General features: G+C 51.1%; 1 protein-coding gene across 2 annotated transcripts in view; it reads left to right on the forward strand.

The window, feature by feature from the left end:
- USP11 (ubiquitin specific peptidase 11) overlaps positions 1-9230 on the forward strand; it is a 15366-nt gene extending 6136 nt beyond the window's left edge. The window contains exons 2-21 of one of the 2 annotated variants that reach the window (XM_017517773.1): positions 806-915; positions 1090-1220; positions 1531-1648; positions 2043-2188; positions 2331-2392; positions 2513-2615; positions 3020-3193; positions 3284-3442; positions 3824-4048; positions 4185-4268; positions 4373-4467; positions 5104-5310; positions 6200-6252; positions 6454-6696; positions 6790-6860; positions 7140-7252; positions 7976-8125; positions 8207-8322; positions 8512-8600; positions 8694-9230. In XM_017517773.1, coding sequence (XP_017373262.1) covers positions 806-915; positions 1090-1220; positions 1531-1648; positions 2043-2188; positions 2331-2392; positions 2513-2615; positions 3020-3193; positions 3284-3442; positions 3824-4048; positions 4185-4268; positions 4373-4467; positions 5104-5310; positions 6200-6252; positions 6454-6696; positions 6790-6860; positions 7140-7252; positions 7976-8125; positions 8207-8322; positions 8512-8600; positions 8694-8831 — 2587 coding nt within the window. In that variant the 3' untranslated portion in view covers positions 8832-9230. The remainder of the gene's footprint in view (positions 1-805; positions 916-1089; positions 1221-1530; positions 1649-2042; positions 2189-2330; positions 2393-2512; positions 2616-3019; positions 3194-3283; positions 3443-3823; positions 4049-4184; positions 4269-4372; positions 4468-5103; positions 5311-6199; positions 6253-6453; positions 6697-6789; positions 6861-7139; positions 7253-7975; positions 8126-8206; positions 8323-8511; positions 8601-8693) is intronic. The other variant, XM_017517774.1, reaches the window with a different exon arrangement.
- Positions 9231-11944: the final 2714 nt, after the last annotated feature.

The raw sequence follows: 11944 nt of genomic DNA on the forward strand, positions 1-11944 counted from the left end.
AATCTTGGCTCACTGCAACCTCTGCCTCCAGGGTTCAAGTGATTCTCATGCCTCAGCCTCCCGAGTAGCTGGGATTACAGGCACGTGCCACCATGCTTGGCCAATTTTTTGTATTTTTAGTAGAGATGATTTCACCATGTCGGCCAGGCTGGTCTTCAACTCCTGACCTCAGGTGATCCACCTGCCTCAGCCTCCCAAAGTGCTGGGATTACAGGTGTGAGCCACTGGGCCCGGCCTTTGTTGTTGTTGTTTTTTCAATATGCAGTTTTTGAAAGAAAACCTTAAAATTCTTTTCAGCATTTTAAATTCTTTCCTGCTGCTAAGCAGATTTTCACAATTTATCAAATCTAGTTCTTAGCTGAAGAATTAGGACTCCATTGATATATACTTCAGAAACAAACACGTAATAAATGGGTAAAGCCTTATAAAGTTAGCTGCAGATGGCAGATATCTTGAGCCTAACTTAACTGTGTTATCCCACAGACTAATTTAAATGAATTATCTTTTATTCTATAATAAACCTCATGTTTCCTAGCACTATAAGTGTGGGTTTTTTGTTGGTTTATTTGCCATTGTTGAGCACATTTTCTGGTTTTAATCAGATTTTTTTTAATACTAAGAAGTAATCTAACATACAAATCTGAGTTTTGCTGATTAAATATTGCTTCTAATTTATTTTTATATGATGCTGAAACTTTTCATCTTGATTATAATGTGTTGGTATTTTTAGTCTAATGAGCATGGGAAATTGCATAGCTAACCCTCAGCTACCCATGTAACACCCTTGTTACCTGTCTGGGCCCAGGTTCCTTGTGGAGAAGCACTGGTATAAGCAGTGGGAGGCGTACGTGCAGGGAGGGGACCAGGACTCCGGCACCTTCCCTGGCTGCATCAACAATGCCACACTCTTTGAAGGTACCAGGCCTCTGCCTCCCTCTCACCCTAGCCCTGGAGTTCTTGTCCCTTCCATCCCTGCAGATGATCATAAGCCCATTCTCTGTGCTAGGTCACTGGTGGGTGGGATGGCCAGAGTTATTCGTCAGTTTCCTTTGCTGATTCTTCCTCTGCCACCCCCACCCCCCCCCACAGATGAGATAAACTGGCGCCTCAAGGAGGGACTGGTGGAAGGTGAGGATTATGTGTTGCTCCCAGCAGCTGCCTGGCATTACCTGGTCAGCTGGTATGGCCTAGAGGATGGCCAACCACCCATTGAACGCAAGGTATAGTGGATGGGGAGGGTGCATGGTGGGAGGTGGATAGTAAGAAAGCCTTGTAGGCCCAGCATGGGTCCAGATCCATGTATGCTGTGTAGGTACACATATGTCTGCCCTCCTCCCCCTCGTAGCTCATCATACAGGTATACCTGTATGTGTCTGCTGTGTGTGTTCCCACGTGGCTCCCTTTACAGACCACTGTATATGTGTGTTTGTATGCTATGTGTGTAAGCCAGTGTATGCTTCTCTCATCTCAGAGGTCATAGCGCCGTGTCTGTGTGGTTACACCTGTGACTCCATCCCTCTACCCTTACAGGTCATAGAGCTGTCCAACATCCGGAAGGTCGAGGTGTACCCGGTAGAACTGCTGCTTGTCCGGCACAATGATTTGCGTACATCTCACGCTGTTCAGTTCAGCAATACCGATTCTGTTGGTGAGTCTGAGGGTCACAGAATGGGTTGGTGTTCCTAGCTACTGGTCCCAACTCAGTGACTTGAGGATGCATACGGTTAGGCTGTAGCTGACTGAGAAGGCGCTGGTCAGACTTTGGAGGACCCAGAAGGCATTGGCTAAGTTGGGTGGAGGCACTGAGGGGGCCTAGTAGAGCCCTGAGTATGTGAGCTACATTCCAGTGGCTTACATGGTGTGGCAGAGGGTATTTGCTGGAGGTCTCAAGTCTGGAGTGTGGGCCAGTCATTTGGAGATTGATCGAAGACACAAGTATTGGCCAAGCATGCGAGGTCCATGGGGATGAGTCAGGTATGCCCAGATGGATCAGTGATTTTGGTCTCATGAAGATCTTGAATGTGCTCCATCACCCTGCACAGGCCTAGTATTGCGCACAGCTCGAGAGCGGTTTCTGGTGGAGCCCCAGGAAGACACTCGGCTTTGGGCCAAGAACTCAGAAGGCTCTTTGGATCGCTTGTATGACACACACCTCACGGTTTTCGATTCAGCCCTTGAGACTGGGCAGGTAAGGGTGGGGAAGGGCTTTTCTGTTCAGGTGGACTGGTAGATAGATTCACCTGGCAGTACTCAGGTTGGGGGAAATGAAGACTAGGTACCCATAAGGCCCTGCAGTAATACCTTTGCTGCTTTCTCTTTCTCCAATCCAGTTGATCATCATGGAGACCCGTAAGAAAGATGGCACTTGGCCCAGCGCACAGCTGCATGTCATGTGAGCCCTTGGGGTTTCTGGTCCAGAGCAGGGGGTTCCACAGTAGGCAAAATGAGCCCAAGAGCACATTGCACCCTCAAGCAGCAGGCCCTCAGCTGACAGTTTCTCATCCAACCCCAGGAACAAGAAAATCTCGGAAGAAGACGAGGACTTCAGGGGCCAGCCAGGCATCTGTGGCCTCACCAATCTGGGCAACACATGCTTCATGAACTCGGCCCTGCAGGTTGGGCCGTTAGAGTTGTGTCTGACACAGCCACGGGGTTGGGCTTCTAGAGCTGAGGACTGGGGACAGAGCTGGGGTCCCCAGGGGATTACAGGGCAAGGGGTCAGGCTGAAAGTTAAGGCCCCACAAGTCAGAGGTGACATGCCCACATTCATTCCTGATCTATCAGCCTCTTCTCCCAACTTGCCCTCGTTTTTCCTCTTCTCTCCCCTGCTCCCACGTTCTTCCTTCTTATGAAATCCTAATGCCTTCTCTCCCCTACTCTCTTGCTCCTATCTCTCCTCCCTTCCCCTTCTCTCCCCCATTTTCCTCTCTCTTCCCTCCTGGCTTCTTTTTCTGTATCGTCACTTTGGCCACCATCTCTCTCCCCTCTGCCTCATTCGCTTGGCCCCTGGCCTCTGCAGTGCCTCAGCAACGTGCCACAGCTCACGGAGTACTTCCTCAACAACTGCTACCTGGAGGAGCTCAACTTCCGCAACCCACTGGGCATGAAGGGTGAGATCGCAGAGGCTTATGCAGACCTGGTGAAGCAGGCGTGGTCTGGCCACCACCGCTCCATTGTGCCACATGTGTTCAAGGTGTGACTCAACCTTGGGCACCACCAACCCCCTACTTCTCTTGGTTCTCCTAACTCCGTCTCACTGTGATGACCCTGCCCATCTTTTTAGAACAAGGTTGGCCATTTTGCATCCCAGTTTCTGGGCTACCAGCAGCATGACTCTCAGGAGCTGCTGTCCTTCCTCCTGGACGGGCTGCATGAGGACCTGAATCGGGTGAAAAAGAAGGAGTATGTGGAGCTGTGCGATGCTGCCGGGCGGCCTGATCAGGTAGGCTGTCCCTGGCATTCTCAGTCCCATTAACACCACTAAGACTTCTGCCTCGGGCATTTGCTGGCCTCCCTGGGGTAGCTAACACGCCACCATTTTCTGTTAAGTTTCTCTACCCTGACCTCAACTCCAGCCTCACTCCTAACCTTGGCTCCAATACCATATCAGCTCCCACACTCAACCCAGAGTGAACCCCATCCCCGTCTCCTGCTCTAAATGACCCACATTCTTGACAGTGAACATAGTCTCCGTATATCCCTAGCTGGAGCTCTGCCTCTGGACTTTAGCAGTGGCCTTCCCTTAACCCCATTTGAATCCACCCAAAGTCATCGTTTCCTCCTACCCTGGGTAAGCTCCACCATCCACCATGACTGTCAACAGGAGGTGGCACAGGAGGCCTGGCAGAACCACAAACGGCGGAATGATTCTGTGATCGTGGACACTTTCCATGGCCTCTTCAAGTCCACGCTGGTGTGCCCCGATTGTGGCAATGTATCTGTGACCTTCGACCCCTTCTGCTACCTCAGTGTTCCACTGCCTATCAGCCACAAGAGGGTCTTGGAGGTCTTCTTTATCCCCATGGATCCTCGCCGCAAGCCTGAGCAGGTATGGGGCAATGGGGGCCTGGGTACATGATGAGGGACACAGAGTCAGAGTTTGATTAGCTGCCATAGCTCAAGGCTTCCTGCATTAACTTACCACAAGCCCTTTTGGTCTTCTGTGGCTACTGTTTCTCTCTCAGCACCGGCTCGTGGTCCCCAAGAAAGGCAAGATCTCGGACCTATGTGTGGCTCTGTCCAAGCACACGGGTATCTCGCCAGAGAGGGTGAGACTGCAGACAGAGGCTGGATGGAATTCTGGGGCAAGGAGGTGGAAGGGCCTGGGGAGACCTTGCCGACTCATGGCCCCCTCTCTGTATCCCATTCCCAGATGATGGTGGCTGATGTCTTCAGTCACCGCTTCTATAAGCTCTACCAGCTGGAGGAGCCTCTGAGCAGCATCTTGGACCGAGATGATATCTTCGTGTGAGTGGGGATGATGGGGAGACGGCGGTTCCTCAGGAATTTGGTCTACTTCCTTTTGTATGGTCCTGCCTTAACCACCTTCTCTCCTCTCTCCTCTGCCTTGTTCACTGGGCACCTGCGCTGTGCAGAGCTTCAGCCACTTGCCTTGGCAGGGGGCTTGAGGTTGCCAATGGGGTGGAGCAACAGAGCCTTATACAGGGTGTCTTTGGGTATTTTCTTCTTCATTACAGCAGGGAGGCTACTGCTTCTTATTTCTCTCATTCAGCACTTAGGAGGCTGCTCCTTGTACTAGATGCTGAGCTGAGCTCCTTCCTTTAGTGCGGGCCTCACATGGGGAAATCCTGTTTCTGTTAAAAATACAAAAATTAGCCGGGTGTCGTGGCATGCGCCTGTAATCCCAGCTACTTGGGAGGCTGAGATAGGAGAATTCCTTGAACCCGAGAGGCAGGGTTTGCAGTGAGCCGAGGTCACGCCACTGCACTCCAGCCTGGGTGACAGAGCAAAACTCCATCTCAATAAATAAATAAAAATAAAAATGCCTTCAGGCTGTGAGGATGAGTGGGTGGGACAGCCAGAGCAGAGTCAAGGAGTCTCGGGGGGCCCTGATCAGGTATGCCTGCCATCCACCCCCCACAGCTATGAGGTATCAGGTCGGATTGAGGCTATCGAGGGCTCGAGAGAGGACATCGTGGTTCCTGTCTACCTGCGGGAGCGCACCCCTGCCCGTGACTACAACAACTCTTACTATGGCCTGATGCTTTTTGGGCACCCCCTCCTGGTGTCGGTGCCCCGGGACCGGTTTACCTGGGAGGGCCTGTATAACGTCCTGATGTACCGGCTCTCGTAAGTGTCCTCTTCCCAGGGGCGGTAAAGGTGGTGGGGTCTGAACTCCAACTTGGGTGTTTAGCTGCTTATTTGACACCTTCCCTGCAACAAGCAAAAGACAGTCCAAATTTAACGTGGCCGTAGAAGAACTTGTAGGGTTTTTCTTTCTCTAGACCTCTCGCCTTGCTACTGCCTCTCTTGGGTGCTGGTGATACAGAGGTGAACAAGATGCACAAAACACAGACAGCTTCATTTTGTCTTCAGTTGTCTCTCCTGGGAGAGTCCCGTTTTTTTGTCTTTTTGCTGACAAATTTTCATTGTGCCTAAAATCCAGAATCTTCACCATGGCACACAAAGCATTGTGTTACCCGGATTCTCCCCCCTCATCTTGCACTCAAAAGTCACTTCTCAGAGCCCTTCCCTGATGGGAAGTTACAGTCAGGCCAGCATGTGTCTGTCTAGCAGCAGCTTATTAGACTAAAAGTCCAAACTCCACACTTTTTTTTTTTTTCTGGAGACAGAGTCTTGATGTGGAATGTGATTAACTTGGGAGATGCAGTGCTGCGATCTTGGCTCACTGCAACCTCCATCTCCCAGGTTCAAGCAATTCTTCAACCTCTGTCTCCCAAATAGCTATGCTTAACAGGCGCCCACCACCACGCCCGGCTAATCACACTCCACACCTCTTGACAGGCACCCAAGTTCCTTCATTCTCAGACCACTGCTGACAGTGTTGGCCTCTTCATACATTAACATGTCACCCCCTCATCACTCTCACACCTCAGATTCAGAACAGTTCATGTTTGGGTCTACTAGTTGCTTCCCATTATCATCTAAGTAAAATCCCGGGCCCTAAACCCACTGTCCTTGTACCCCTGTCTTGGGAGTCTCCTCTGCTCTCTCGCAGACGCTACGTGACCAAACCCAGCTCAGATGATGAAGACGATGGGGATGAGAAAGGTGAGGGAGAGGTGGGAGAGAGGGTCGACAAGGATGAGGGTCTGTACAAGTCGTGCCATGGCCTGAGTGGGGGTGAGGGGCTGACAGTCAGTGGGTGGGGGGTCTGGGAGAGGTCTGACCCACACAGGATTCGTCTAGGTGTGATTGCAGCTTAGCACTTGAGGCTCACACCTTTCCATCTCTGACATCCTCCTGTCCTAGAAGATGATGAGGAAGATAAAGATGACGTCCCCGGGCCCTCAACTGGGGGCAGCCTCCGAGAGCCTGAGCCAGAGCAGCCTGGGCCCAGCTCTGGAGTCACCAACAGGTGCCCATTCCTTCTGGACAACTGCCTTGGCACATCTCAGTGGCCCCCAAGGCGACGGCGCAAGCAGCTGTTCACCCTGCAGACGGTGAACTCCAATGGGACCAGCGACCGCACAACCTCCCCTGAAGAAGTCCATGGTATCTCCTTTGGCTGTTAGCCAGGGCTGGGGACACCAGAGGGGAGATTTCCTAGCAGCAGCATCCATGACCACCTCTTCCCTCACCCCCCAGCCCAGCCGTATATTGCTATTGACTGGGAGCCGGAGATGAAGAAGCGTTACTATGACGAGGCGGAGGCTGAGGTAAACAAGATCCCAGGGATGGGGGGCACTTTCAGCTCTTGCCCCTCAACAGTTCGTACGTCCTCCCCACAATTGCTCCAGCAAGGAACAGAGCCAAGAGCTCCAGCTCAAGCCTGGCCTTGGGGCCTGAACACCTACTGAGAGCTCCAGGGCCTGAGGTTTCTGGCTTCAAAGTTGGTGCTCTGACCCACTTGGCATGTGTCTCCCACCCCTGGGCCCCCACTCCCCTCTACCCGTCCTCACACCTGGCCACCTGGCCATCTGCTCACCCAACCTTAGGGCTATGTGAAGCATGACTGTGTCGGGTACGTGATGAAGAAGGCTCCTGTGCGGCTGCAGGAGTGTATTGAGCTCTTCACCACTGTGGAGACCCTGGAGAAGGAAAACCCCTGGTGAGGGGCCAGAGCGGGGCCTGTGGGGGTGTCATTGGGTGGCACTACTATATTGGGTGGCAGCATGTCCGAGGAGCAGAAATGGAGCAGAAATATAAAATAGTACCAAAGGGTTAAACAGGCAATCAATAAATACCTGGTGAATGAATGAGTGACTAAAATATGAAGAGAGGAAACTAGAGGGATAGAGGTGGGTTCTGAAATAAGACTGGCATCTCATGGAGCAGAAGCCAAACAAAAATAAAAAATAGCATGAATGCATGTACAAAAGATAATCAGTAAGCACTTGACAAGTGAGTGAAAGGATTTTAACAGGAACAGAGCAAAGTAGAATACTAGATGGGCTAATAGTAAGAGCAGTGTCTCTGTGAGTGAGACATGGCACATGAGAGTCAGGTGGTACAAAGGGCATACAGTAGGTGCTCAGAAAAAGTCTGTTTCAGCTGGGTGCAGTGGCCCACACCTGTAATCCCAGCACTTTGGGAGGCCAAGGCGGGTGGATGGCGAAACCCCATCTCTACTAAAAATACAAAAATTAGCCGGGCATGGTGGCGCATGCCTTTAATCCCAGCTCCTCAGGAGGCTGAGGCAGGAGAAGCGCTTGAACCCAGAGGCAGAGGCTGCAGTGAGCCGGGATTATGCCACTGCACTCCAGCCTGGGCAACAGAGAGTCTGTGTCAGAAAAAGAAAAAGTTTGTTTACTGATTCAGGCTCTGTCTGTAGGTACTGCCCCTCTTGCAAGCAGCACCAGCTGGCCACCAAGAAGCTGGATCTGTGGATGCTGCCTGAGATCCTCATCATCCACCTGAAACGCTTTTCCTACACCAAGTTCTCCCGAGAGAAGCTGGACACCCTTGTGGAGTTTCCTATCCGGTCAGGGCCAGGGAGAGGATGGCTGGGGGAAGGCAGGGAAAGGAGTGGGTGTGCCAGTATTAACCCTCTCCCCATCCACAGGGACCTGGACTTCTCTGAGTTTGTCATCAAGCCGCAGAATGAGTCGAATCCAGAGTTATACAAATATGACCTCATTGCGGTTTCCAACCATTATGGGGGCATGCGTGATGGACACTGTATGTGCTAGGCTGTGGGCGGGGCCTGTTCTAGGGGTTCTGGGCTGGGGTTGGTCAGGACTTTCCCAGTGGGTGACTAGGGATGTGAGCCAGTGGTGAGGTTATCGTGGTGGGAGGCGTGTCAGAGTGAATCTGGTCACTTCTGAGAGGCAGGAAGGGTGGGTGAGGATAACTGTCCCTCCCTTTCAGACACAACATTTGCCTGCAACAAGGACAGCGGCCAGTGGCACTACTTTGATGACAACAGCGTTTCGCCTGTGAATGAGAATCAGATTGAGGTGTGACTTCCATCCTCTCTCCTCCCCATCTTCCCTTCTGACTCCACCTCCCCACCCCCATAATCCACACTGACTCCTGTCCTCTCCCCGCAGTCCAAGGCAGCCTATGTTCTCTTCTACCAACGCCAGGATGTGGCGCGACGCCTGCTGTCCCCAGACGGCTCATCTGGCGCCCCAGCCTCCCCTGCCTGCAGCTCCCCACCCAGCTCTGAGTTTATGGATGTTAATTGAGAGCCCTGGCTGGGTCCTGCCACAGAAAAGAAAGCCCTTTCTGCAATCTCGCTTCTTGTGTCCGTCCCTCTTCTCTTATTCGTGTTAGGTGTCCCCGCCAGGCATTGCAGGCTTAGTCGTGGCTACTGTTTTCCTGTGCCGCTGCATCGCTCTCTCCCGGGAAAGAACAGGTCCTGTTTCCTCCTGGCAGTGTGCGCCCCGCCTGTGTTTGCCCTTCCAGCAGCGACCCTCCCTCCTAGTCTTTATTTATGGTTGTGCCCTTCCTTCTCCTCAGCCCAGAGTGTTCTGCGTGGGTGGTGATGGGGGTTCACCTGAACACAGAGTGTATTTTCTTATTGAGTCCCTGTACCTTCTGCCGTGTGTGTGTATATATAAAGTGCCAGTCTGCTCCCCGCTCAACAGTGTGGTTTTTTTTTTCTCCCTGGACCTAACTAAGCACCAGTTTTGTGCCTGTGTCCTGTGTGCTTATCAAAGGCCAGATGTGTGATGGGTGCAGCTCTGAGTACTTAGCGAGCTCCAGCTGTGGGCCAGGTGCTGCTGTTGTGCTTTGAAAGCACCCTCTGTGTGCCAGGCATGATTCCAAGCATCGATGGCGTGCCCAGTTTTTTCCAAAGCATTTTCCAAATATTGATATGTAATCCCCACAACAGTCTCATACAAGAGTTGTCATAGGTACAGAGGTCACAGAGTTGCTCAGGGCCTGTCAGGAGGTCAGTATCCTCATACGCTACCCTGGAGGGGGTGTTTGGCTTGTCTGGACCCAGGACTGCTACTTACTCTACAGACACAAGCTGCTCTACAGCTAATGTGGAAGTGGAGCACATGGAATGAATGCATCCCTGTGGGCAAATCTGTGGTTTGGGGACATAAAAATACTCCTCTCAGGCTGGGTACTACCTGTTATGTCAACATTTTGGGAAGCCAAGGCAGGAGAATCACTTGGGCCCTAGACGTTGAGGTTGCAGTGAGCTATGATTGTGCCACTGCACTCCAGTCTGGGCCACAGAGCAAGACCCCATGTCAGAAAAAGGATGCTGTTCTCCAGACCACCTCACAGATCCCCAAAAGTGTATTCTGAGATTTCATCACCCTGAGACCTCCTTTGGAGGTGGTACATGCACTTGGCAGACCAGCCAGCCTACCAGGACAAATGCGTTGTGTGTGTGTGGTCCTTGTAGTCAGCCCCCTCTCCCATCATGACCCTGGCTCCCGCACCAGGCAGGTTCCCTCCGACCTCACCCTAGACGACACTGAACACCTGCCGCAGGAATCTGGACATAAGCCATCCGCTGGGCGTGGTGGCTCACACCTGTAATCCCAGCACTTTGGGAGGCTGAGGCTGGCACATTGCCTGAGGTCAGGGGTTCGAGACCAGCCTGGCCAACATGGTGAAACCCCATCTCTACTAAAAACACATACACAAAATTAGCTGGGTATGGTAGTGGGTGCTTGTAATCTCAGCTACTTGGGAGGCTGAGGCAAAGAGAATCACGAACCTGGGAGGCAGAGATTGCAGTGAGCTGAGATCACGCCACTGCACTCCAGCCTGGGCGACAGTGCAAGACTGTCTCAAAAAATAACTTAAACAAAGGGGTAGAATAGAATGAAGACTAACAATCCAGAAGACAAGAATAAAGGAATATAGAAGAGGTGGACAACTACAAAGCACATACGCAACAATTTGCAAATAAGATCTCTGCTCCCTCCAGTTCAAGGAAGGGAACTGGGAACAAGGCAGCTGCTTTGAGACTGACCAAGAGTGCCATTGTGCAGGCACACGGGGGAAGGGCAAGTAAAAATGTCTCAATACTCCCATTTTGAAGATGGCTCTTTTCTTGGTTGGACAGTTGCTGTAAACTTTTGACCATTTTATTAGTCTGTTCTTGCACTGCTATAAAGAAGTATCCAAGACTGGGTCATTTATAAAGAAAAGAGGCTTAATTGGTTCATGGTTCTGCAGGCTGTATAGGAAGTATGGCTGGGAGGCCTCAGGAAACTTACAATCACGGGTGAAGGGGAAGCAGGCATGTCTTACCTGGCCTGGAGCAGGAGGAAGAGAGTGAAGCGGGGAGGTGGCACACACTTTTATACAACCAGATGTCATCAGAACTCACTATCATGAGAACAGCAAGGGGGAAATCTGCCCCCATGATCCAATCACCTCCTACCAGGCCCCTCCTCCAACACTGGGGATGGCAATTCTACATGAGAGTTGAGCGGGGACAAAAGTCTAAACCATGTCAACTATTTTCCAGAGCTCTGACAGAGTTAACTCTAACAATTCTGCCTGCTTTTTGATGTTTCTGTTAAGGAACTGGAGCCTGGAGCCTACTAGTCTTCCATTTTGCTGACATCACTCCTCTTGTGTGTTATGGGTTTGTTTTTTGTTTTGTTTTTTCACGCACGACATGGATTTTTTTCTTTGTTTCTTTGTGTTTGGATATAGGATCTCACTATCTTGCGCAAACTGATTTCAAACTCCGGGGCTCAAGGGATCTTCCCTGCCTTAGCCTCTTAAGTGGCTGGAATTATAGGCATGAGCCACTCCACTATGCCTAGCCCACTTTATCTTTTCTTGGCTTATCAACTATAACTCTTGGATTTTGGTTTGGGTTTCTTTTTTAATTTTTAGAGACGGGGTTTTGCTCTGTTGCCTAGGCTGGAGTCCAGTGGTGGAATTATGGCTCACTGCAGCCTTGACCTCCTGGGCTCAAGTGATCTTCCCAGTTCAGCCTTCTAAGTAGCTAGGACTACAGGCATGTGCCACCATGCCCAGCTAATGCTTTTTACTTTTTTTGTAGAGACGGGGTCTCGCTATGTTGCCAGGGCTGGTCTCAAACTTCTGGGCTCAAGTGATCCTCCCGCCTGAGCCTCCCAAACTGCTGGGATTACAGGCATGGGCCGCCACACCCAGCCAACTATTGGTTTTATTTTACCGATTGCTTTAGGGTTTATAGTATTCACCTTTAACTTACCATAGTCTACCTTCAAGTGATATATACCACTTTGCATATAGTATAAGATGTTTAGTGTACTTCTATTTCTCCTTGCTTAGCCTTTATGCTGTTGTATCATGCATTTTACTTTTACATATGTTATAAACCCCAAAATAC

Source organism: Cebus imitator, unplaced genomic scaffold (assembly GCF_001604975.1).
Source record: "Cebus imitator isolate Cc_AM_T3 unplaced genomic scaffold, Cebus_imitator-1.0 Scaffold647, whole genome shotgun sequence".
In the NCBI taxonomy this organism is placed as follows: domain Eukaryota; kingdom Metazoa; phylum Chordata; class Mammalia; order Primates; family Cebidae; genus Cebus; species Cebus imitator.